At 49.0% G+C, this 25,440-nt stretch overlaps 1 protein-coding gene across 2 annotated transcripts in view; it reads left to right on the forward strand.

Moving 5' to 3' along the window:
- Wbp1l (WW domain binding protein 1 like) overlaps positions 1 to 25,440 on the forward strand; it is a 55,839-nt gene that overhangs the window by 25,711 nt on the left and 4,688 nt on the right. The window contains exons 2-3 of one of the 2 annotated variants that reach the window (XM_032892134.1): positions 16,773 to 16,875; positions 24,741 to 24,902. In XM_032892134.1, the coding sequence (XP_032748025.1) occupies positions 16,773 to 16,875; positions 24,741 to 24,902 (265 nt within the window). Of the gene's footprint in view, positions 1 to 16,772; positions 16,988 to 24,740; positions 24,903 to 25,440 lie in introns of those variants that run through there. The other variant, XM_032892135.1, reaches the window with a different exon arrangement.

Genomic DNA, 25,440 nt, shown 5'->3' on the forward strand with positions numbered 1-25,440 from the left:
CGCCCCTGCTCTGCCCTGCGATGGGAGGCCAGGGAGGTCTGTTTTCCCAAGCCCGCCTAGGCTAGTGTTTGAAGCCCCACCGACTCTGTAGAAAGACGCTACACTTTTGGAGGGTGTGACTTGTTCTTTGTAACATTTCTGATGAGAAAGCAGTAGAAAGGCCAGGACCTGGTAGCAAAAGGACCCTATCTGCCGACTGGGCCTTTTCTCTAGGACAGAGCCAAAGACAACAGTCGCTTCCTCCAGTAATGGATAGCCTTTGAGTTTGACCCACCTCTTTTCCTTGAAGAGGTAAATTTTACTCCATGAAAACAGTAATTTGGCCATTGGGGGAAAAAAAAAAAACAACAAATTTGGGGGCTGGAGAGATGGGTTAGTGGTTAAGGCTACTTCCAGTAGGTCCTAAGTTCAATTCCCAGCAACCACATGGTGGTTCACAACCATCTATAATGAGATCTATGCCCTCTTCTGGCATACATCCAAATAGAGCACTCATACATAAATAAATCTTAAAAAAAAACTTAATTTAGTTATATTAAAAAACCATAAAAATTGGCTGGAGAGATGGCTCGGTGGTTAAGACTGTTCTTCCAGAGGTCCTGAGTTCAAATCCCAGCAACCACATGGTGGCTCACCACCATCTGTACTGAGATCTGATGCCCTCTTCTGGTTTGTGTCTGAAGACAGTGACAGTGTATTTATATTTATAATAGATAAATCTTTTTTTTTTTTTTTTTTTTTTTTAAAGCACTAAAAGTCCTTGTCTTGCGGGAATTTCCTCTCATCTTAGCCGACTTCACTGGTCTTTTCGTTCTCTGTCAGTAGCACATCTTGCTGTTTGCTGCTGATCTGCAGGGTGTGAGCTGAAACAAGCCTAAGTGGTGGCCCGCCTTAGCTTCTGTGTCATCTATGGCCACTGTTTCTTTTGGCAGAATTCGAACCCTGGACCTCAAAGAAGGCGCCTGTTTGTGGAAATAGTGATTCAGTCCTTCGAGGTGATGGCTGGGCATGCGATCTCAGAGGGCTGAGGAGAGTTGGAAGTTGAAATTAGCCTTACTCTGATTCAAAAAAAGGGGGGTTGGGGAGAGAAGAAATAATGCCATATCTTTATATTTTTTTTTTTTTAAGATTTATTTATTTATTATATATAAGTACACTGTAGCTGTTTTCAGACACACCAGAAGAGGGCATCTAGATGGTTGTGAGCAGCCATGTGGCTGCTGGGAGTTGAACTCAGGACCTCTGGAAGAGCAGTCAGTGCTCTTAGCCGCTGAGCCATCTTTAATCAGTGTTCTCTTCGACATTTCTTTGTAGGCTAATGTGTACATCAGTATATTGAACTGTATTCTGTACTACACTTACAAATACAAGAGTAAGTCTGCAGCCTTTGCATTCCGGGTCCATTACAGGAAGTTTTGAGCGGCGAAGCCTCAAATAGAAATAGAGACTAAAAACATATTTAAGGGTTAAAACGTAAATTTCGGCCAGTGACTTAGTTCTAAGCCATTCGTTCAACTCTGAGAGAAGAGTGCATCCTGAGGCAGCTCCAGAAAAGGATGTTTGCTCTGCAGACGGCTGGGACGCGCTGGCTTCTCTTCCTGGAAGTAGCATAGGGTTTCCTGGTACTGTGTTCTGTCTCGGGCTTTGGTTTCCCCTTGGCTTTGTATTTATTATTGTTTGGCTCCTTTGCTCAACAGACAGGATTTCGGGGGCTTCCACCGCCGAGCTGTGACGCAAGATCTCAATTTTGGTTTCAGTCAAGTGCCTAACTTATCACGTGGTTTTCAGTCAAGGGTTTGGACATCCTGGTTGCCCGCCGACCACAAATGCTCATGACATCCCTCCCCTGAGTATGGCTCTGCAGTGTAATAGGAAGCCCTGGGGTGAGCTGGGGCGGACTCCAGCAGACTCAGAATGTATGTGCAGCCACTCTCCTGCCTCTGAGTGAGGGTCTGAAATTTGGAACCAGGCCGTGCGCATGGTGGGTTACTGTAAACCTGGGAAGCCGGGGCTACTTCTCACCCATCCGGGAGGTGAGATATCTCTAGGCTTTGCCCTTGGTGGGTTCTCTGCAGGCTGCCGAATGAGGGGCCCGGAGTGCTGGGGCGCAGCGTGTCTGGCTCCAGGGCATCTTAGCCCCATAGTGCTCGAGCCTAGGGCTTCTGAAGGGTTTTTGTTAGAGTAGATGTGGGAGTGATACTGACCCCCGTCTTGCCCTTTGGGAGTTCACAGAGCAGAATCCATAAACCAATCAGAGGATGAGACTTCACAGAACACAGTTACATGATTTTTGTCTAGTGCTTTAAAATCAGGGGCAGTTTCATGCACACCCCACCCCCATGGCATTTGGCAATGTCTAAACACAATTGGCTGATTCTAGGCTCATGGATGACTAAACGCAGAGCCCCAGGCTAGAAACTCCTGACAGCAGCCACTCCTGACAGCAGCCTGTTGCTGTTCCGAGAGTGGGAGTCATGGGTCTTAGGAGGGCTTGCTATGTAGATGAGGCTGGCTTTGAACTTATAACTCTCCCGCCTCAGTCTTCCCAGAGCTGGGATTGTAGGCGTGTGTCAGTATGCCTGGAATGGCTGATGTTGCAAAGGGAAAGCAGATGCACCTTTTCCGTGTCTCCCTAAGCTTCCTGCATTTGTCACCTTCCCAAAGACTTGGGCCTTTACATCCAGTTGTCCCTTGGTCAGCAAGGACTGTCAATTCAAGGACAGACAAGCTATTCTCTGTGTGTGCAGACGAAATAATACCAAACCCTTCTAGACGTGAAGTCTCACTTCTTATCCTGTGTGATCTGGGTATCTACCCTCCAGGAGGGCCGGGTCCCGATCGTATCCGGATAACTCAACAGCTTACACAGCCAAGCAGTAATGACTTTATTAACAGTCCGTATCTCAAGCCCCATACCTGTTATGGTATCTTAGATCCGTTGTAGTCTGATTCTCATAACAGACCAACCCTCCACCCCTTCGTAAACCATCGAGTCTGTTTTGACCTCTAAATGTATGTGTCACGTTTTAGAAGGCCCCCGATTCTTTGAAGTTTTTCAGTCCTGGAGACAGCTCCTCTCTGACCCAGAGCATCTTTATGAAGAGACCAGTTTTAATGTTACTCTTTATCCAAGGTAGGAGTAAGCAGTTGTCTTGGACAGTGTTGAATTAATTTTTTTTTTTTTTTTTTTGGTTATTTTTTTCGGAGCTGGGGACCGAACCCAGGGCCTTGCGCTTCCTAGGTAAGCGCTCTACCACTGAGCTAAATCCCCAGCCCAAATTAATTTTTTGATGCGTAAATCTCCAGCCCTGGATTGGAAGGGAGAGCCACGTGCCCTGCTATGGCTCCAGGGGAACCAGGCTTGTGCGGGTCACTGCTAGTGAAACTGGAGGATCTCTCTTAAAGCATGCCAGTGACATCAACACAGCCTCCACAGCTCAGGTCCCTCTGAAAACTATTACCTTTTCTTTCTGGACAAAGAAATGGGTATTTTGAGGCTGAGAAGGACGGCACCGTGGTTATGGGCCCTGGCTATTCTTTCTGATGATTTGGGATTCCCAGCACCTACACGGCAGCCCACAGCTGTCAGTGACTGATTAGGGGATCTGACCCCTCTTCCAGGCCTTCTATAAAAAGGAGAATAACAGGTGAAGAGCTCTTCAGTGGGGCTGGAGAGATGGCTCAGTGGTTAAAAGCACTTTCCCAAAGGACCCAGGTTCAATCCCAGCACCCACATGGTAGCTCACAACTGTCTGTAACTACAGATCCAGGGGACCTGACAACCTCACATGCAGACAGACGTGTAGGCAAAACACCAATGCACATAACAAACATAAACAAAATTTTTAAAAGGAAGAAAGAAAGGCCCTTCAGTACCTGACACAGCCAGTCTGGTTCTCTTCCCATCTGCTGAGGTCATAGGGATTCCCAGGTACCAGGAGGAATGGCCTTCATGCAGCAGAGATGAGCCTTGGTCAGGGGCCCTGTCTGAAGCAGTACACCTGAGACACTGCTTTGAGGTTCACTGTAGAAAACTGAGGGGCACTGCTGATACTCCGGCCTCCCCAGCCTGCCTTACCCTCAGTGACCGAGAAGCAGGAGGAGACCATGAGCTGCACACAGGGACCAGCCCAGCGGGACTAAGTCAAACAAGGAGATGGGTGGACCATAGGTGAGGACCAAGCCAGGCATGTCTGTGCTCTTGGTTTTTCTAGAGTAACAGGAGATGCAGAGTTTAGAAAATAAATAGATTTTTAAGAGTGACTTTTATCTTTATTATTTATATGTGTAAGTCTGTGCATGTGTGTACAGGTGCCTGTGGAGACCACATGAGGGATTGAGTCAGTTACTCTGGTGATTCTGGGCCACTTGATGAGGGGCTGAGAACTGAGACCTGGTCCTCCTAGAAGAGCAGCAAGCCCTCTTTCTTACCTGCTGAAACATCCCCTTTATTTATGTTCTTATATGTTCCTTCCTGCCTCCCGCCCTCCCTTTCCTTCTCCTTTAAATGAAAAATAAGGGCTAGCACAGTGGCTCAGTCAGTAAAGACCCCTAGCACCCAGTAAAAAGCTGGAGCAGGGGCTGGAGAGATGGCTTAGCAGTTAAGAGCACTGGCTGCTCTTCCACAGGACCCAAGTAATGTTCCCAGCACCTACATGGCGGCTCACAACTCTAGTTCAGGAGATCACACAACTTCCTCTGACCTCAGCGGGCACCAGGCTCATGGTGCACATACATACTTGTTGGCAGGACACTCACACACATCAAATATAAGCAACTTATAAAGTTGCCACACGGTGCAGACATGCCCCGTCTCAGTACCCAGCGAGTGGCCGCCCTGCCTGCCCCCCGGCCTGCGCCGGGCCTGTTTCCGTCCTCTGCTCTCCAAATCAGTTCTTACTAAAAGGAGTCACACTTAGTGGCCTGTGGAAGAAGAGGCTAGTGAGGTGGGATGACTGGGGCTGCCCTGCCTTGGTGGGGTGTCCAGGGAGGGAAGAATGATGGCGTCGTAGACCCCCGAGGCCAGCCAGACCCCACAGGGCTGCAGCGCGGGCTTTAGGAAAATCTTGGGGTGTGTTGCAGCTTCAGATTTTGGCTCTGGGATTTTCCTCTAGGGTCAGGTGGCTCTTCGTGAGGCTGTTGTCCGGGTTCCTAATAGCAACACAGGAAATAGGTTTTAATCTCTCTGTTTGCTGCTCCGTTTGGAGGCTGTTTAATGAGGTCCCAGGTATGAGGTGGCTTCAGCAGTAGCACTGTCAGTGGAGCTGCCTGAGTGTGTCACTTAGACACTTATTTTTAAGATGCTTGTTTATGATTCATTGTGTTGTTTTGTTTTTTATGGAATGGGACAGGGGGCAAATAATTTAGTGTGCCCTGGTTCTAAGTCGGTGCTTTCGCGAGTTAGGACACTTGGGATTCTAGAAGAACATTCATCTGGTTTGGAAAGCATAAAATATTGCTTTCATGCACATTGTACATCCAAGACAGCGAATCCCAACCTCGAGTTTTTAATTTTGTGTGTATAAGTGCGTTGCCTACATATGTATTTGATCATCATACATGCCTAGGACCCATTCAGGTTGGAAGAGAGCATCCACTCTGTGGGACTGGACAGCACACAGTGTGAGCTGTCATGTAAGTGCAGAGAATCGAACCCAGGTCCCCTCTTCTAGAGCAACAAATGCTATTAACAGCTGAGCCATCTCTCCAGCCACTAGTTTTCATTTGTGTGTGTGTGTGTGTGTGTGTGTGTGTGTGTGTGTGTGTGTGTGTGTGTGTGTGTGTGTACGTACAGTTTCATGTAGCCCAGGCTGCTGGCCTCAAGTTAGCTTAGTAGCTAAGAATGGCTTAGAGCTCCTCACCCTCTCCTGAGTGTTAGGACGGCACTCCAGCGCCACCGTGCCTGCTCACGGAATGTTTTTGAAGGGAGGATTTTCAGTCACTGACCCCAGAGGTTCTGGCTGTACCTTAATAAACACCCAAGGGGACTGGGGTAGGTCTGGTCGACAGCCCTTGTGGAAAGGTTAGCATAAACCTTTACCTGTGCTTCCTGGAACATTGCTGGCTCCAAGCTTTGGCTTTATCCCCACCCCCACGCCCCCACCACGCCATCCCCCGACGTTGAATCTAGAGAGTGGGAGAGGGGCAGAGCCCCTAAGGGGGAAGCACACAGTCAGCCGTGAGCTGTGAGACTGAGTCTCATCAGACTGCTGTGCTGCCTGTCAGCAGAACTTGCAGATTGAGCTCAGACTGTTCTTTTGGGAAACTGCTGAATTCTACCAAACAGCTTAAAAATCCGTTCCCAGTTCCTCTGTACACACGTGTCTGAATCTTGGTTAACCTCTTAGCAGTAGCCCGCTCTTTCAGAAAGGATGAAATTCAACTTTTTTGCTAGCAACGCTGAAAGAGTAATGGTCAGGCACAGTATACATTGTGGAGGATACAAAGTCAGTATATGGTAGAAAGGAGGATTAGACTAATGTGAGAAGCAGCAACAGGCCAGGAGCCCCGCTCGGTTCTTCTCCCTACCCTGCTCAGGAGTGTCCCCTGAGCAGATTCTCACTCTCCCTTAGCTTTTGCGTGGCCTTAAAAATCAGTAATATTAGGGATGATGACATTGTTAAAAACACAGATGGCGGGGCATGGTGGTTCTCATCTTTAATCCTAGCAACTGGGAGGCAGAGACAAATGGGTTGCTGTGAGTTCAAGGCCAGCCTGATCTACATAGTGAGTCCCAGTACTGGAGAGAGAGAGAGAGAGAGAGAGAGAGAGAGAGAGAGAGAGAGAGAGAGAGAGAGAGAGAGAGAGAGAGAGAGAGAGAGAGAGAGAGAGAGACAGAGAGTGAGACACAGAGAGAGAGAGAGAGAGACTGTCTCACTCCCCCCCCTCCAAAAAAAAAAAAAAAGCCCACTAAGAAAAGCCATATAGTCTGGAGAATATTTTTCTAACCACCTATAGATCTTTTTCTGAGGACCTAAAGAGCTGGCCTTGAGGGTCCTGACTGTCCAGGACTTGGAGATCCTGCTCGCTGCCTCCTCCAGTCACACATCTGTCTCGTGAAAGCCTTGCTCTCCTTTGGCTGCAGCTCCTAAGTCAGGGAAACTCTGTACCAGTGGGCGTGCGGTACAAGAACTTGTCTGCTTTCTGGAGGGCCGTACCTAGGTTCAAGAATGGAAGAAAACTATTTGATTGTTTACCCCGCAGTTGGAAAGTAACTGAGAGTTTCAAAACCATCCTTAAATCTGTTAGTCCTCATGATCTAAGGGAGACTGCTGAAGCCACACTCTGGGTGTGTTAGAGGGATCTTGCTGAGCCTTTCAGATCCACTGTACCGAGGACGCGCACTGGCCCTCCCTCTGGTCCTTGAGAATACCAAGGAGGTCTCTCTGTGTCCCCAGCCTGGAGCAGCACCCAGCATCTTCTTGTCCTTCAGAGCTTAATCCTGATGCCACCCTCTCATGTGTTCTCTGCGTCCATCGAAACCTTGGTCCTCTTCTGTTGTGTCGTCCTTGTAGACAGAGATAATTACGCTTTAAATTCTAAATTTATTTGATAATGAGGATGTATCTGAATTCCTCATAGTTCCGTTTCATAAAGTGTACCTGGGTGTATTCATTCCCACCCCCAATCCTACACTTCAAATGTTCTGGATTTCTTTACCAGTTACCTCTGAATTCTGCCTTTCTTCCACTCTCCTCTCTCCTTGAGAATTAACCATTTCCCTGTGTTTTCCTAACTGAGAACAGCACAGTTTGCTAGTTAACTTCCTCAGATCTGCTTATTACTCCCTGGCTTATTACTTCTCCTTTACTGTGTCAAATCTCTGTATAACCCGTCCATTGAAGTTTTTAGAATTTGATTTATTTTATGTGGGTAGGAAGTCTGCATGTAGAAGTCAGAGGTCAGCTTGCAGGTGTCCTTGCCCTCTGCCCTGTGGGTCCTGGGGATGGGACTGGGGTTGTCAGGCTTAATGGCAGGCACCTTACCCATGGAGCCATTGTCTCTGCTGCATTTTTGCTTTCATAGCTGATTTTTCCAAATCTGTCTTCTCCCTCTCTCGCCCTCCCCCACCCAATCTGCCCCGCCATCCCCACAGAAGACATGGAAGGCCACGTGCTCAAGGGCCACTCTGATCTCTGCACTTTCTACTTTGTACTGCAGAAGCAAACGTTGGCCACTATCTCTCCTTTGCTAATATCTTTTCCTCACAGTCTGTTCTTTCTTTTGGGCTTTAATTATTTGAAACCTCTTCTTTTGTTTATGTGTGTTCATGGGTAAGTGTGTGTGTGTGTGTGTGTGTGTGTGTGTGTGTGTGTGTGTGTGTGTAGGCCAGAGGACAACCTTGGATAGTCTTTAGAGGCCATCGTCCCCTCCCGTTTGCGATAAAGTCTCTCTAGCCTTGAACCCCCAGGTAGGCTAAGCTGCATGAGCCTGAGGAACCCACTGGTCTCTAGATCCCCAGCACTGGGGTTTCAGTGCATGCCACGCAGACCTTGCATATCTTACCCTGGCTCAGACCTGGTGCGCTGTACCCGGGTTCTGGGACTGCACTAAACTTCATTCTTGCAAGGCAAGTGCTTTACCAGCGAGCCATCTCCCTGGACTCCTTTCTTTCCACCATCCTGCCTCCCACTTCCTTCTTCCTTTCCTCCCTTCCTTGTTCCTTCCCTTCCTTCTTCATGTTCTCTTTATGTCTTTTTCCTGGATGGGGTCTTACTCTGTACCTCAGGCTAGCCTTGAAATCCTGCTGTCCCGCCTGAGCTTCCTGAGTGCTTGAGTTATATATAAGTGGCCGCGCCTGGCTGAAACCGCTTATGCCTTCTCTGGCCACTATTATCCTAAGTTCGTTTTCCTTCCAGCTGCCATTAGCCTATTTGTTGAATTTTCCAGGTCTTGTTTATGATAGATCACGTTTTTATATATTTTGTATTTTATGTGCAAACTTGCCTCCAGTAGAGCTTCATTTGTGGGGCTCCTCACTGCGTGTCTTAGTGTTTCTGTTGCTGTGATTAAAACACCATCACCAAAAGCAACCTGGGGAGGAAAGGGTTTATTCAAGCTTACAATTCCACATCACAGTCCCCCATGAGGACAGGAGTCGAGGCAGGAGCTGATGCGGGTGCTGTGGAGTGTGCCGCTCGCTCACCGGCTTGCTCCCATGGGTTACTTAGCCTGCTTCCTTATAGCGCCCAGGACGACCTGCCCAGAGGTCGGGCTCAGTGAGTTGGACACATCAGTCTCAGTTAAGGAAATGCACCACAGGGATGGAGAGATGGCTCAGTGGTTAGGAGCACTGACTGCTCTTCCAGAGGTCCTGAGTTCAATTCCAACAACCATGTGGTGGCTCACAACCATCTGAAATGGGATCCGATGCCCTCTTCTGGTGTATCTGAAGACAGAGACAGTGAACTCATATACATAAAATAAATAGATCTTTAAAAAAAGAAAGGAAGAGAATGCACTACAGTCTTGCTGCTGGGCCAATCTGGTGGTGACGTTTTCTGAATTGACTTCCAGAATGACTCTAGCTCATGTCAAGCTGACATAAAACTAGCCAGCAACATTGACCCCTTGTCAGCCTGACACATAAAACATCACTGTTCATCCAGAACCTGTATTTCTCATTTGTCCCAAGAAGGCATGTTAACATCACACTGTAAAACACGGGGCTTCTGGCTAGATTTTCTTTGGCATTTTATATTTGTTTTGCAAGATGTCACAGGACTGTTGCTAGCCTGGGAACTGTCCCCACCTCCACCCCCACCCACAATTCTTCAGAAGTCAGTTTTTTCCTTCTACCAGGTAGGTCCTTGGGGCTAGCTCAGGTCTTCGGGTATCTTTATCCATTCAGCCAGACTCTCCCAGGCCCAAGCGTACTACTTCTTTCTCAGAGACAAGGTCTCGCTCTGTAGCAAGCCTCAGGACCCTCCTTCCGTACACACCTGACTTCTGGGAGCAGGCAAACACCCCATGCTCTGCTCTCCAACCATTTTTTAATTCCACTTTTAGCTTGAAGATTTTCAGGCTGTGTAGATGCCTTAGGATTTCATTGCTGTGAAGAGACACCATGACCAAGGCAACTCTTAAAAAGACAGCATTTAATGGGGGCTGGCTTACAGGTTCAGAGGTTCAGTCCATTGTCATCAGGTGGGAGCATGGCAGCGTTTGGGAAGGCATGGTGCAGGAGGAGAGTTCTACATCTTGTTCAGAAGGCAGCTAGGAGAAGACTGACTTCCAGGCAGCTAGGACAAGGGTCTCAAAGCCTACTCCCACAGTGACACACTTCCTCCATACCTGCTCCAACAAGGCCATGTCTCCTAATAGTGTCACTCCTTGGGCTAAGTGTACTCAAACCACCACAATGACCAAAGCGACTCCTTTTATTAAAAAAGGTTTATTTATTATATATGAGTACACTGTAGCTGTCTGCAGACACACCAGAAGAGGGCATCAGATCCCATTACAGACGGTTGTGAGCCACCATGTGGTTGCTGGGAATTGAACTCAGGACCTCTGGAAGAGCAGTCAGTGCTCCTAACCACTGAGCCATCTCTCCAGCCACCAAGGCAACTCTTATAAAGGATGACTTTTAATTGGGGCTGACTTACAGTTTCAGAGGTTCAGTCCATTATCATCATGGTGGGAAGCAGGGCAACGTCCAGGCAGACATGGTGCCCGAAAAGAAGCTGAGAGCTCTCCTTGAGCTGAAGGCAGCCAGGAGGAGGGTGGAGTCAGCACTGGGTAGGACTTGAGCACTAGGAGACCTCAAAGCCCCTACCCACAGTGATGCACTTCCTCCAACGAGGCCACACATCCTGATAGTGCCACTTCCCATGGGCCAAACATATTCAAACCACCACAGTGGGTGTTGCAGCCAAGTCTCATGTTAGTACGAGGAAAGGCCCTGGGACGGATTTTTAGAGAGAATTTCCCCATCTCCACTCCATTCAGATCTTTTTTTCATTACCATTTTGTGCTATGTGCTTTTTTTTTTTTTAATCTGTATTTTTCCTTTGAGGGTCCCATATTTTTTGCATGTTTATCTTCTCTTGTTTTGTTTGAAACAGAGTCTTACTATGTAGCCTTGCCTGTCCTGGAACCTGCTATGCAGACCAGACCAGCTTTGAACCCACAGAGATTCACCTGCTTGTCCCGCCCGAAGGCACCACACTCAGAGGGTCCCATCTCTGTGTACTGGGCCTCAGCTCCACCCCTCCTGTTTCAGACTGACCCCAAGTCATGGAACTGTAACTAGCCATGCAACTCTGTGTGGCATCTGGAGAGGTCTGGAACAGGCGTTTCTGAGTGTGGTTTCTAGTCCCGTGACACCCCACCCCCCCACGGTAGTTTTTGTTTCCTGGGGACGATTCCTTACAAGCCAAGCTCTCTAATTAAAACACTTGTTAGGTAGCCAGTATTTCACAGCACAACCTGCGCCTGTCTGTCCTTACCGAGAGCAGTGGAAAACCTGCCCCCTTCGCCCATTGCCTGCTCACGGCTGTAGCATCCTACATGTTGCCTGGTGTAAGGGAAGTTCAGTGAAGGTGGTGAGGGCGGCGGCCTCCACTAGAAACTTGTTCTCTCTGCAGAGAGAGCCAGAAGCGGATGCTCCCCGTTCACAGCAAGCAGCGGAGAGCCGGTGTCCTGCGTGCTTCAGCACGGACTTCGGTTTTCTTGTTTTTTCACTCTTAACCTTTAAAACTTGAGCGCCTGCCTAAGGACGTGAGGATGACGTTGGCTCCAGCCAGCTGCTCCCAGGGTTTTCCAGCCCCATAAATTGGCAAAATTAAAACCATGCCCGAAGAACCATTACCTCCCAGTGTCTCTAGGCCGGCGCTGAGAAAGTTCTCGTGTTGATGAAATTGACCTTTCCAGTGGCTCAGCTAAGAATAGCAAATACAAGATGTGGAAACCATTAGAGGGCACGTCCAGCCCAGAGCCTTCGCCGCCACCAAAGAAGTGAGATAATGTTTCGCATCTGCGTAAAAGATGCTCCACTCCTCAGTCTTTTGTGGCCTCAGCAGTCCCGTGTCGACCTTGACTCTTTCTTCTCTGTGCCACTGTTTTATTTGGTGTCTCTTGGAGCTTGTGTCACCCGTGTGGGGTGCCAGGGCTGTGCAGTGTCCCTGTAACAGATCCGTTAGCCACCACTGCCATTCTTAAGGCGAAGGTCTTGGTGTAACAGCACTTTTAAAAAATATGTGTGGGCGTTCTCTTACATGCCTGCTTGTGCATCGTCTGTGCGTGCGTGTGCGTGTATGCGTGCGTGCGTGTGTGTGTGTGTGTGTGTGTGTGTGTGTGTGTGTGTGTGTGTGTGTGTATGCGCGTGTGTAGTGCCAGTTAAGGCCAGAGGAGGGTGTTGGATCTCCTGGCACTGGAGTTACAGATGGTTGTGAGGCACCATATGGATGCTGGGAATGGAAACTCTGATCTCTGAAAGAGCTGCCAGTGCTCTTAACCACAGCTCCATCTCTCTCTTCAGTTCCGAGAGCACTTAGAGTTTACAGTTCCTTTGTGAAATGTTCTTTGTCTCTTACTCTTTCTTTCCTTCCTCCTCCCTTCCCCCCTCTGTCTCTGTCTCTCTCTCTCTCTCTCTCTCTCTCTCTCTCTCTCTCTCTCTCTCTCTCTTTCTTTTCTTTTTCTGTATAGACTTTTAGATGCTTTTCCAGGACAGAGTAACTGCAAACTGCATATTCTTTTCCTTTTTTTAGATTTTATTTTTATTTTATGTGTATGGGTTTTTTTGAATGTATGCCTGTGCACTACATGTCTGCAGCGCCTGAGGAGTCAAGGGTAACTTTAAAAATGTCACCACCCTGGTCTGTCTTCTCCCTGTATTGTCAGGGCCTGGCTCACCTAACCTCTCTGCTTCTCCAGTCAGCTCCTAGCCAAGGAAGGTGACTAACACCTTCATTTTTGTACAGGAACATTCTTTCCGTGCCTTCCCTGCAGTTACAGACTTTGTAACCATCCTCTTCCTCCCAAGTGAGCGTCCTCCCAGAAGCCCCTTTGGTGGTCTTGATTTGACCTTGCCTCCGGGTGTGTGTGGGTTTGTGCGGGTTTGTGCATGGGCGTGTCCCTGCTGTGTGGTTAGTCAGTTGCCTCTCCTCAGACTGAATGCTGTATGAGGGCTGTGAAGCACCACAGCTCAAGGCTGTCAGTAAACGTTACAGAAAGGCCCGAAGGCCTTGGACTCCTTTCACTGGCAGCAACCACACCTCAGCTGTTGGCTTGAGAGAGGAGTCCTGGGTTGTATGAGCCCTTACATTGGCTCGAGGATGCTGTGTCAGAGCTGGGATGAAGCAGTGGGTTAGGTGAAAACCGTAGACAGAGCCTGCACTTAGCATGTGCAAGACCTTGAGCACCAAAACCCTCCCGCCAACCAAAACCCTACAGATGGAAGACGTTACACATTGCGTTTACTAGTCCCAGGGCTATCACTGTCCTTGCCCATAGTCTTGTTCTTCTGAAGTGGCAGAGCTGAGATGGACCCTGAGCCTGCCAGGTTACTTTCCTATCCCCTAATCCTCCTTCACATGCTTTCTGCCAACAGTCAGAGCCCTCTCCCAGGCTCCGTCACTGCCCGTCCCCTTTCCTTTCCCATGCTACAGAGTGGCAGTTCCCAACACCAAGACCAGGACAGACCACAGGGATCCTGCATGCGGGGAGGCAGAGGGAGAAAGGGTGGGCAGCTGGACAGTCCCGGTCAAAGTGGGTTTGAGGAACTGAGTTAAAGGCTGCCAGGATAGGTCCGCCTGGAGGCAGGGCAGCAAGGCAGAGTGGGGTTCTGTTTATAACAGGCCCCTTGCCAGGAGCAAAGCTGATACCACTCGTTTAGATTTGAAGTGCGTTCGCCGCATGCCGCACGTAGGACCAGTTGGCTGCCTAGGCCACCCTCTGGTGGATTTTCCCCAGGCAGAAGGATCACTGGGTTCGTTTTCCTGGGGTAGAGGAAGCATGGAGTGTTTTAAAGCTACATGAATACTTTGAACTTGCTTTTGCAAACCAGCGCCAAGAGAAGCCAAGAGAGAGCAATGCTGGCAGGCCCGGTGAGCTCAGAGACTTCGATGTACTGAGGAAAGGAGTGCTTTTCTCTGACACCGGTGTGGCTGTCACAGCTCTGCTTTCTCCACTCGCACCTTGTCTCTGAAGGGGCCTCCAGCCAGACAGTCACCTGCTAGATAGCTCTTTGTTGTCAGTGGGCTGGGGAAAGCAAGAACAAAGAACTCTTCAGGATTGTGAGACGCCCACTGTAAACTTTTTTTTTTTTTTTTTTTTGGTTCTTTTTTTCGGAGCTGGGGACCCGAACCCAGGGCCTTGTGCTTCCTAGGTAAGCGCTCTACCACTGAGCTAAATCCCCAGCCCCCCACTGTAAACTTTTATTGCCCTTTGCTGTGTTCCCCCTGAACTGGTTTATCCTGGGCTATAAGAGCTTGTTTTTATAAATGAATTTTAATGATTACTTTTTTAAAGATTTATTTATATATGAGTACACTGTAGCTGTCCTCACACACACCAGAAGAGGGCATCAGATCTCATTACAGATGGTTGTGAGCCACCATTGGTTGCTGGGATTTGAACTCAGAACCTCTGGAAGAGCAGTCAGTGCCCTTAACCGCTGAGCCACCTCTCCAGCCCTTAGATCAATTTTATGTTTCATTATTGTGTGTGTGAGTGCAGTTATGGTCACACCACAGCGTACACACAAAGGTCAAGGTGTCCTCTGACACCGGGGACCTGCTGTTCTCCTTCCCTCGTGGCTCTGGGGCTCAGACTCAGGTTGTCAGGTTTGCGTGACAAGCATCTTTTCCCACTGAGTCATCCTGCTGGCCTGAGTGACTATAAGACTGCGGGAGCCATGGAAGCCCTGAAGGTAGATATTGAAGGGGAGATTTGGTATAAGCTCTGTCCTGTCTTCTGCCTTCCCTCTGTAGCTACTGGCACATCCTGTAACTGCCCGGCCTCCCACCGCAGGCACTCACCAGCGTGCTTGGCTTATGGCTGTGGCCGGTGCAGTAAAGCTGGAGCCGACCATGCGACTTAGGTCCCCGCTGGGGTGCCATCCACAGGCAGGGGCAGTAGTTGCAGATGGCATCCTGCAGGATGAGTTTCTTTGTCTGAGCAGGGTTTTCCTTCATAAGTCTGAGGTTTGTTGAGCCTGGAACAGTGTTTTCTCTATCTTTGTGTTCCATTTACCCAAGATGGTGCTTGGCACAGATGGATCGTAGTAAATGAAACGTAGAAAGCCAGATACAACAGATGACTTTGTGTGTGTTCACGTGCTAGCGTGTCTATGCACATGCGTGCATGTGCACTTCTCTGAACCTGGAGTTCCAGCTAGTTCCAGCTAGGCTGGCTGGGCAGCAGGCCCTAGGCCTCCTGTCTCAGGTCCTTGATGTTTTGATACGACCCTCCCCGCACCCTCTACTCCCTACTGTGTTGCTGGAATTACAGATGGCCGCCACTGTACCCAGCTTTGTATGTGGGCCCTAGGGGTCCCAACATAGTCCCTAGTGCTTACACAGCAAGCACACTTCCAACGAGCTTTCTCCAGCCCTGCCTCCTCTTTGAGACACATCCTTACCTTGTGTCCTAGGATGGCTTGGACTCCGGCTGGTCTTGAACTCAAAGGAGTCCTCCTGCCTCATCTTCCCGAGTTTTAGGCTTACATATGTAGCCACCATGCCTGGTTGGTAGTCCACGTCTTATGTGTGAAATGTGTTTCTAAAATGTTCACACACACACATAACACACCCATCATCCACCAATGCTATGAATAGAATTTGGCAAAGTGCTATGTGGTTACTCAGCAGTGTCCTTTACGTGGTGGGTGCCCTGAGGAGGGACAATGTGAGTCCAGAATCAAGTCATAATAAGTATGAGACTCTCGAGAATAATCAGTAAAATGATCTTCTATACTGAAATTGAACTAGGCCAGCTGAATAGGTTTGCCATCCTTTTCTAAAGAGGGGAGACTCCAAGAAGAAGGTTTTGTGGTTTATCTGTTTATTCTGGGCTTTGTTTGTTTGTGACAGGGTCTCCTGTAGCTCAGGGTGATCTTGACTTCCGATCCTCCTGCCTCCACCCCTGAGTGCTGGGATGATAGGTGTGCACCGTCGTGTGCAGTTTCTACGGCGATGGGATTGTACACACGTTTCACGCATTCTAGGCAAGCATTCTGGCAAGCAAGCTGCATTCCCAACCTGCATTTTGCCTCAAACCATCTTTTGAATCGTATTGTTAGCAGTTTGGGACGGGGTTTGGAAGGGAGACCGGAATGACTGACTGGAGGGTAATTCTTGAGTCCTGTTTGCGTTCAGCGTTCTAGAAAATCTTACGGAAAAGGGATGTCATCTGCTGTTAGCCCCAGGAGAACCATCACCATCCTAGCAACTGGGTTTTACACTGCACATGAAGTATTTCTCCTAGGACATACATAGAGTACGGCACCCCTTCCCTGTCCTGTCTGAGGGGAGCCTCGCTTTTTACCACGTGCTCTGTGTGTTATAACCCTTCCCTTAAAAAGCAAGCAAGCAAACAAACAAACAAAAAACTTGTTTGTCTGCCTGTTTTTAAATTCATCTGTGTTAGGGTGTTTGTGTTAACCCTGTGTTACCTGGGGTAAACGCTGGCGCTGTTTGGGGAACAGACAGGCGACCAGGTGCGGGTGGGTAGGGGACAGGCAGGCAGTGACCAGCTGGAGGCGGGTGAGGACGGATGGGCATGGGTGTGAGCTGTGGTGTAACAAGCTCCGTTGCCTCTTGACTTTGCAGGATAAGGAAGCCTGTGTGGGCACCAACAATCAAAGCTACATCTGTGACACGGGACACTGCTGTGGACAGGCTCAGTGCTGCAGCCACTACTATGAACTCTGGTGTAAGTCCTTGTCCAGGGGGTTCTTGGCATCCCAGGGTCCCGGTTACTGCCTCTGCTCCTTGGGAAACCGCGGGCTGGCCAGCCTTTTCTGATTCTCTTGGGGACAGTGTTGGTGAGTAGAATCTGGTTCCGGGTCCCGGAAGTGATTGCTTTCTAGAGGAGGAGGGCTTGGGCCCGCTCTGGGCACAGCGGGCTGAGGACTGGGGGATGTAGTCCACGCCTCTTTGCAGGTCAGGGTCCTTAGGCAGTGCTTCTGCCTAACACACTCTGTGCCTTGATCTTCTTAGAACTCAGATGGACCAAGGTGTTGAGCTCCAGACAGAGTGGGCGGATGGCGGACCTGCGGGCAGAGCAGTCCCAGGTGACTGACTCTGGAGTGCTTCCCACAGCTGTTTCCCAGATGATTCTGATCCCCTACCCAGTCTTTACGTAAAATCAGGTGTTGGACTGGCTTGTCAAACTATGATGGTTCTTACTCTCTTTTTTTTTTTTTTTTTTTTCCGGAGCTGGGGACCGAACCCAAGGCCTTGCGCTTCCTAGGCAAGAGCTCTACCACTGAGCTAAATCCCCAACCGATGGTTCTTACTCTCAACCGACCTCTAGGCCCCCTTCCTCCCTCCCTCCCTCTCTCTCTCTCTCTCTCTCTCTCTCTCTCTCTCTCTCTCTCTCTCTCTCTGCACCCCTCCCCCAGTCAGTGATGTGGCAGGAAAACAGCTAGAACCAGTATTTAATCTGGCAAGGAAGTTGGACTCCTGGCTGGGAAGTCTCTCTCCCTGTGATGTGCAACGCTCTTTTAAAGCCAGCATGGGTGGGTCCTTCAAACAGGGCCTCTTCCTCACCCTCACCCTACCAGGACTGAGGCCACCAATCCACAGGAATCCAGTGCAGGAAAGGCCAGGGCCCCGAGACCCCCACCAGTCCTCCATGTACAGAAGCAGGAGGAGGGTACGGAACTGCTATTTCAGCCGGGTCGGGGCTGAGAAACTGATTAGGGAACACCGAGTGCCAAGCAGGTGGACTGGATGTGTTTAAATGTGTTTAAATGCAGATAACCACAGGGTTCAAATTCTCCCTCCCACCCCTTGTCAAAACAAAAGGCGATGTCAGGCTGCCAAAAAGCCACAGAGCTCCGGTTTGTTTTTCTGGGGCTGGGCCCAGCCGGCATCGCTTATGGAAAGATGTGGAGTTGCTGATGGTCCCATCTCAGATTGACAGGGCCTCCTGGGTCGTGGGGGAGAGCAGACAGACTCAGTCAGTAGACACCAGAATTGGGTCACCGAAGCCAGAGCCAAGAGTTAGGCCAGTGGCAAGGACTGGGGAAGCAAATGGCGGGGAGATTGTCTGGGAAGAGGGGCTTCTGCTTCCTCACCTTCCTGTTACAGCCAGCTGGAGAAGGGAGGAGGCCCAAACTCACATCATACAAGGCTCAGGCTTCCTGAGCTCTGGGGGAGAGGGAGACACACAGACTGAGACGTTTGGAGGTACCCAGTGCGTCCCCCTTTGTGTCCCCCTCAGGAAATCCCTCTATAAGAAGTGTGTTGGAGGGGACTTGAGGGTTGGAATGAGCTGTGAAGTTCTTAGCAAACTACACTTGCTGGTTTGTTTTTTCTTTTGGTTTTAGTTGTTTTTTAAAGACACATTCTTTGTATATAGTTTGATCTGAAAATTGCAGTGTAGCCCAGGCTGGCCATGAGCTCTAAATTCTGCTACCTCTGCCTCCCAAGAGCTGAAAAATACACTTCTCGTGGTTTTTCCCTCTAACCGCCTTTCAGTTTTGCCAGCAATGCAAAAGTAACTGGCTTTGCGTGGTTTCCCATCTCCTGCCCCCCTTCCTTTGGAGAGAAAACCAAGCCAGGGATCATTGGCAGGGTTAGCCTTCATTTCACAAGAAAGGCCCTGGGGGAAATGCTGTTCCCACCAGCCCTTTTACCTGTACTAAACTAAATTTACCTGTGACCTGCGGACTGACCTATGCACAGTGTACAGACCCACAGGCACTCGCTGACCTTGAGTTCTCAGCAAGTTTTCAGGGTGCTGTAACTTGAACCAGTCCCTGGGCCTGTGCGAGGTGAGACCGTATGCTCCTGTTTACCAGCGCAGTAGCTGAGACCAAGAAACCTGCCTCTGTGCCTGGAGTCACCATTCTGTCAGTCATTCAGCAAAGCTAATTCCTCCGGTCTTAGACCTCAGTGCCTTAGCAGAGACCGATTTAAACACAGATTTCCAGGCTCTGCTCCCTTCAGGGCTGAGATAGACCTGAGGGTTTGCAGTTCCGGCAAGCTCTTAATCGATGCCATGGCCTCTTCTGTTTCAGAATCGGCACGAGGGTGCAGTTCCTCCATCGGGCAGCGATCAGGCAGAGAGGAGACGCAGTGTGAGCTCGCAGGCATGGAGGAGTGTGCGTTCAGAGGATAGGATTCACTCTCAGACAGGAGACTGCTGTTAGCTATGGCACCATAGCGAAGAGCTACTATCCCGAGACTGCAGGGCACCCTGAGAGAGTTGGGGTAGAGGATGTTTTGTGGCGGCTAAGTAGGGTCTTCTGTACCTGCCAGCTACTGGTGTCATGCACGTCTTAAGAGCACTCTGTTGTTTGTAGCTAAGATGTAGTAGAGTGGCCTGCATCTCCCTGCTTGGGAGCTCTGAGGCTAAGCTGGAAGGAGGTGGGGCTTCTGTGCATGTCTAACTTCCCTGAAACAGAGGGAGCAAGGAGACCCCAGAAATCCAGGGGTACCACAAAGCCTGCGGTCGGGGTTCCCAATTCTTGTCTGAGGCTCTTTTTCTTTCTCCAGACCGCATTTCCCAGGGAGAAGTCATAGTTGGATTTTCTGTCCCTGAGATAATCTGGAGGAACTTTACTCAAGCGTCAGGTTCCCCTGGTTTGAGTTTCAGCTGAGAGGAAAGGCCACAGTGGGATTTCAAGAGCTGACGTGAAAGAGACGTAGCCAATGCACTGAACGCCAGCCACTGATACTCATCCACTTTGTTATTTTAATTACGATTTGAGACACTGCCCATACTTAGGGGACACTCTGCGATTGATGTTTCAACACGCTTGAGTCTTAGCTCTTGAGCACACTGGCTGGCAGGACGCCTCCTTCCAAGTCCTTGTTGAGCACAGCTCCCTAGTGTTCCAAGCCCCTGGACGGGGGCAGCATAGTCAGCCAGGCAGCTCGTGTCAGTGGACACAGCATCTTGTTCATGGCAAGGGCTCAATAAATAGGAGTTGCCTGATTTCTTTTTCCACAGAATTTTGCCAAGAGCAGAACCTAGAGGCAGACTTTGGACTTGTTCCTAACCCATGTTTTTTTTTTAGAGGAGGGGTCGAAGGAGGGTTTCAAGGAAATCCGTCCCATCTGTGCTTATGCCTGTAAGAGCACCAGCTATAACAATAAGCCCGAGACGGCACAGTGACACAGTGACAGGGGCACGGTGGGGAGCGGCGGGGAGTGTCCCACTTGTGTGTTAATTTGGGTGAGACCATCGTTCTCCCCATTTTACACACAAGGGGAGTAGAAACAGAATCCCAAAGATCACGGGTTTTCTGGACTTTGAACCTGTGTAGCTGTGGTCACCCTACAGGACTGTCAGTTGCCCGATAGTTCAGACAAGACACTGTAACCCTGTGGGAATATTCATTTTCCAAATTCAGAGATTCTTAAGCACTCAGGAGATCCTGATAAGAACTGTCAGGGCCAAGGGCTCACCCTAGAGTGTGAGAAGAAGGGGAGCTAGTTCTCCAGTGTGAGCCGGCTCACTGGTGGGGAATTTCCTGCCAGCTGAGAAGCGTGTTTTCCCAAGTCTGTCCCGAACTCTAGGGCACATGACTCAGTTCCTACACAGGACTGTGATTGTTTTTAAAAACATGCTCTCCATTTCGTTTAGCATGACAAATGCTCCACACAGCAAGGTCTTAACTTGGGCGGGAGGTGGGAGGGGGCCATCTAGATTGGTGTGTGTTTGGGGAACATAGGGTAGAGAATTGCCCCAAGTTTGAGGTCAACCCCAGCTGTATAGCAACCCCTGTCTCAAAAACAAAAGCAATAAAACCTACCTCTGTACTTCTGAAATCCAGCTGAAATATTAAAATTTAGCCCAACCCCACTGGGACTAATCTAACACCCCACCCCTGCGTGCAGTTAATTTACAGCCTTTCCTAATGTGATTCTCAGGACAGTCCAGTTTGTATAAGCCACATCGGACTGTGCTCTGTCTGCCTTCCCACCAGATGGGACCAGCTTGTCCATTTTTCTGTCCCTAGATTGACACCCAATGTGCTACAAGACCTTGTGCTTTCCCTTGTGTGGATCCACACAGGTAACTCTCCTGTGGTCGTATATTTGAAACTGAGAGGCGCTTACCCAGTTTGAGACAAGTGTGACATCACACAGCGGGTGCAGGGCAGAGATGGTTTTCCTTCTCATAACATCAAGCAGGAAAAGGTGGGCCAAGGCACGAGTGTCTCATGGGTAGCGCGTGTGTCCCAGCATGCACCGGGCCCTGGATTCTGCTGCCTGCCGCTCTTCCTCATTTTTCCATTCTGTGGTTTTTGAAAAATAGGAAGCCTTTCAGTGAAGCAGACCTCAGTCTTTAGATCAAGACTCTCCTTTAGATTGATCTCTCCTGAGGTCAAGGAGGTGGTTCAGCTGATAACTGCTGGTCCGGGACTGTCCTGGTCCACTAAGTTGTCCTCTGACCTTATACATGTATTGTGAGTGAGCACAGAATAGGCAAAAGTAAGATTGGGTTCTTTTAAAGGATTCCTGATAAATCCTTAGAGCTCACATGGAAAACCCCGTAGCACTGTATGGCAGCCAGGTTTGCCGCAGGAACAAACATGTCCCAAATCCTAGTGGCTGAAACCAACAGGGTTCTTTCTCAGTCTTGCTGTGTGTCTGTTGACGGTGGAATGGGAGCTCTGTTCCCACCTGGTCATGTCTTACAGCCTAGAGCCAGGAATGACTGGAATACCAATGGGGGCTGATGGAGGGTTTTATACAAGAAGCGTTCCTGTCTCTAAATGACACACTGCTCATAGTTTCTGTCAATAGGTAGATTTAGTCAGCCTCCCCCAAGCGCATAGAGGCCAGGAAGCTCAGGCCTACCCATGCACCCAAAGCAAGAGAATCAGGAATTTTTGGTGAACAGGAAAAGCATTTCTCTTGTCTGTCATGACGGGTTTCCCTAAATAGCCCAGGTTGACCCTGAACTGGAGATCTTGCCTCAATCCTGCAGGCGTGCGTCACACACACCTGGTGGGATTTTCTTTACTTAACAGTTACGTTTAAAGCAAAAGCTGACACTGATGCCTCGGATCTCACATATCGTAAGCACAGAAAATGTAGAGAATGAGGAAATACCAGGGAAGTGACTCGAGGGGAAAAAAAAATAACCTTAGTGTCGGTTTTTCTAGAGAGAGAGAGAGAATGAATATACTTCCAATGTTGAGCTGTGAGGTGGGGGTGAGATCGGGGGAGCAGAGCGCTCACTTAGCATTTATGAGGTACCAGGTTCAGTCCCCGGGGGCAGAATGATGGCCTAGAGAGATTGCTTGGCCGCCAAGAACGCCGTCTGCTCTTGCAGTACTGGGGTTGAGGTCACAGCAGTAACTCAACTCCAGGGCATCCAGTACCACCGTGTAAGTCAGTGACCTGACTCACGGGGTAAAGGTGCAAGGCTCCGAGGCTGGAGGCCAAGAACTGACACCCCAAAGTTGTTCTCCGACCCCCACGAGCCACACACACTCGCATGCACGCCAGTGTACCCATAGACACACAGAATCTGCACACCTCTGTCTGTGTATCTATATTTACATAATAATTTAAAGACCCAGATGTAATCCTAGTATCTGGGATATGGAGACAGAAATCTGGCCAACTTGGGCTACATGAGACCCTCTCTCAAAACAAAAACAACAGTAAACAAAGAACAAAAATACCTCTTCTCCTTCAATAGCAGCTCAACCTTAGAATTACTTATCAGATAGATGCGTTTTTTGAGGGGAAAAAAAAAACCAGGATCAGAAAACTGTGCTTCAGCCAGGGCAGCTTCCAGATGTCCCCCCTTACCCCTCCCGCCCCCCTTATTTTTGTTCATAGAGCCTCTATTTTATTCCTTCACTTCTTTTCTAGGTTTGTGGTGCTAGGGATCTAGAAGTCACCTGACCCATGAGTTCTACCTGTAAACTACACTCCAGCCCCTATATGGCGGTTTTAGAAAAGATGTGTTTTATTATTTCTCTTTCTCTCTCTCTCTCTCTCTCTCTCTCTCTCTCTCTCTCTCTCTCTGTGTGTGTGTGTGTGTTCGTTCGTGATTATGTGCACATGAGTGTGGATTCTCCTGGAGCTAGAATTACAGGCAGTCGTGGAGTTACATGCTATGTGGGTCCTGGGAACTGAACTTGGGTCTTTTAAAAGAGCAGCAAGCACTTTTAACACCTGGATTCTCACTCTAGCACAACTGCCACTGCCATCTCCAGCATCTCACTATGTGTCCTAGGCTAGTCTCTTGGATGCTTGAATTATAGGTATGCACGAGCACACATACACATACATACACACACACACACACACACACACACACACACACACACACACACACACACAGAGGCTACTATTTTAAATTTATCATTTGAAAAAAGAAAAACAACTGGGAGGGAGTGGTCCACACCTTTATCCTAGCACCCAGGAGGCAGAGGCAGCTGGATCTCTGAATTCAAGGCCAGCCTGGTGTGCAGAGTGAGTTCCAGGACAGCCAGGGCTATACAGGGAAACCAAAGAAAAAAGAAAAGAAAAGGCCAGTAAAACTAAAACTGATTTTTTTTTCTAGTTTCATAATTTAAAAGGGTAAAACAATTGGGAAAAATAAAAACCTTAAATTTCTTATAATGCCGTGTCTTTTTAAAATGTCATTATTTGGGACTGGAGAAATGGCTCAGGAGTTAAGGGCATTTGTTGCTTCTGTGGAGAACCTGGGTTCCGTTCCTTTCCTAACACCTACATGGATTCTCCCAGGGTAACATGTGTAGCAGCAGTTCCAGGAGGGCCAACGCCCTCTGAGCACAGACATACAGTCTTAAAACGTCATTATCTTATGTTTTCCTTTCAGTGTTTCTACCATTTATGCCTGAATATATTTAAGCAAAACTGGCACATTGATATTTCTTTTAAAAAGTTGTTTAAAAGCCTTTTCTATCTACATTTCAAAATTGAGGTGTTCTCATGTGGGGACTCACCAAGAAAGTGGGAAAGGAGACTGCGTGCTCTGGGGCGGAGGACGAAGGGGAGGCTGCCCAGGCTTCTCTGCAGGCACAAGCTCAAGGGATGTGGGGATGGACTGCCCAGGCAGATGGAATTGTACCGGATTATAGAGAGCCCGGAGGTCATTTACACTCTCTAGGGAAGAGCGGGGCCTGAGGCAATTAAAACTTTTCCATCTCTCTGTTTAAGGATCGCACTTTACAGAGGTGCACGAATAGGGAAAAGCCCGCTTCTAGGGTCCTTGTGAGGAGGACCCTAAGAATTCTTATGTGAGGGGCCTCTCTTCTAGGCTGGGGTAGGAAGGGGAAAGATAGGTACCAAGAAAATCTGAAGTATTTTGTTCAAGATGTCTTATTAATGCCCTCCACATTTAAATTACAGAGCCAGCCAGTGTGCCGAAGTGACAGCTTGGCCCTCCTCACCTGGCCACTTCCTTCTGTCCCAAGCCATCTTCCCCTGTAGTAGACATTTTGAACATTTGGCTTGACATAAAGTCACAGGGGGAGGCCTGTGTGTGCTGCAGCGTGGAGGGCGCTGTCTAGACCTTGTCTGAGAGCTGCCCCATCTCACCGGTCCTCACCGTGTATGTGCCTCTCTGTCCCCCAGGGTTCTGGCTGGTGTGGACCATCATCATCATCCTGAGCTGCTGCTGTGTCTGCCACCATCGCCGAGCCAAGCACCGCCTTCAGGCCCAGCAGCGGCAACATGAAATTAACCTGATCGCTTACCGGGAAGCCCACAATTACTCAGCATTGCCGTTTTACTTCAGTGCGTACCCCAGCAGTCACCACGGGCCACCCTCGGGAGCTTAGTCAGTCACACAGCCTGGACCCAAAGAGTTCATCAGTGGCTAGGATCCCTGCTGAGGGTTGCCCCCATTGCCCAACCTGCACCCCTAAAGTAGGGAATCACACAGTGGATCAGGCTACAGTTGTGGTCCTCAAGCCCTAGGGCCATTCCCAAGCTCACAGCTGCCAGGTGTCTGCTCCTTTAATAGGCACATGCATACACACACACACACACTTTATACATGTATATGCATGCATACATATATACATACAAACATACACACTACATACATATATACATACACACACTTTATACATATATATGCATGCATACATATATACTTACAAACATACACACTACATACATATATACATACATATATACATACATAGTCTCATGTAGCCAGCCCAGACTTGTCTCTCATTCATTATAGAGCCTGCAGATGGCCTTGAACTAGATTTTTTTAAGGCACACAGTCAATGGAAGTATGTTAGTGGCTTGGGGTCTGGCATGGGTG

Source organism: Rattus rattus, chromosome 2, assembly GCF_011064425.1.
Source record: "Rattus rattus isolate New Zealand chromosome 2, Rrattus_CSIRO_v1, whole genome shotgun sequence".
NCBI lineage: Eukaryota > Metazoa > Chordata > Mammalia > Rodentia > Muridae > Rattus > Rattus rattus.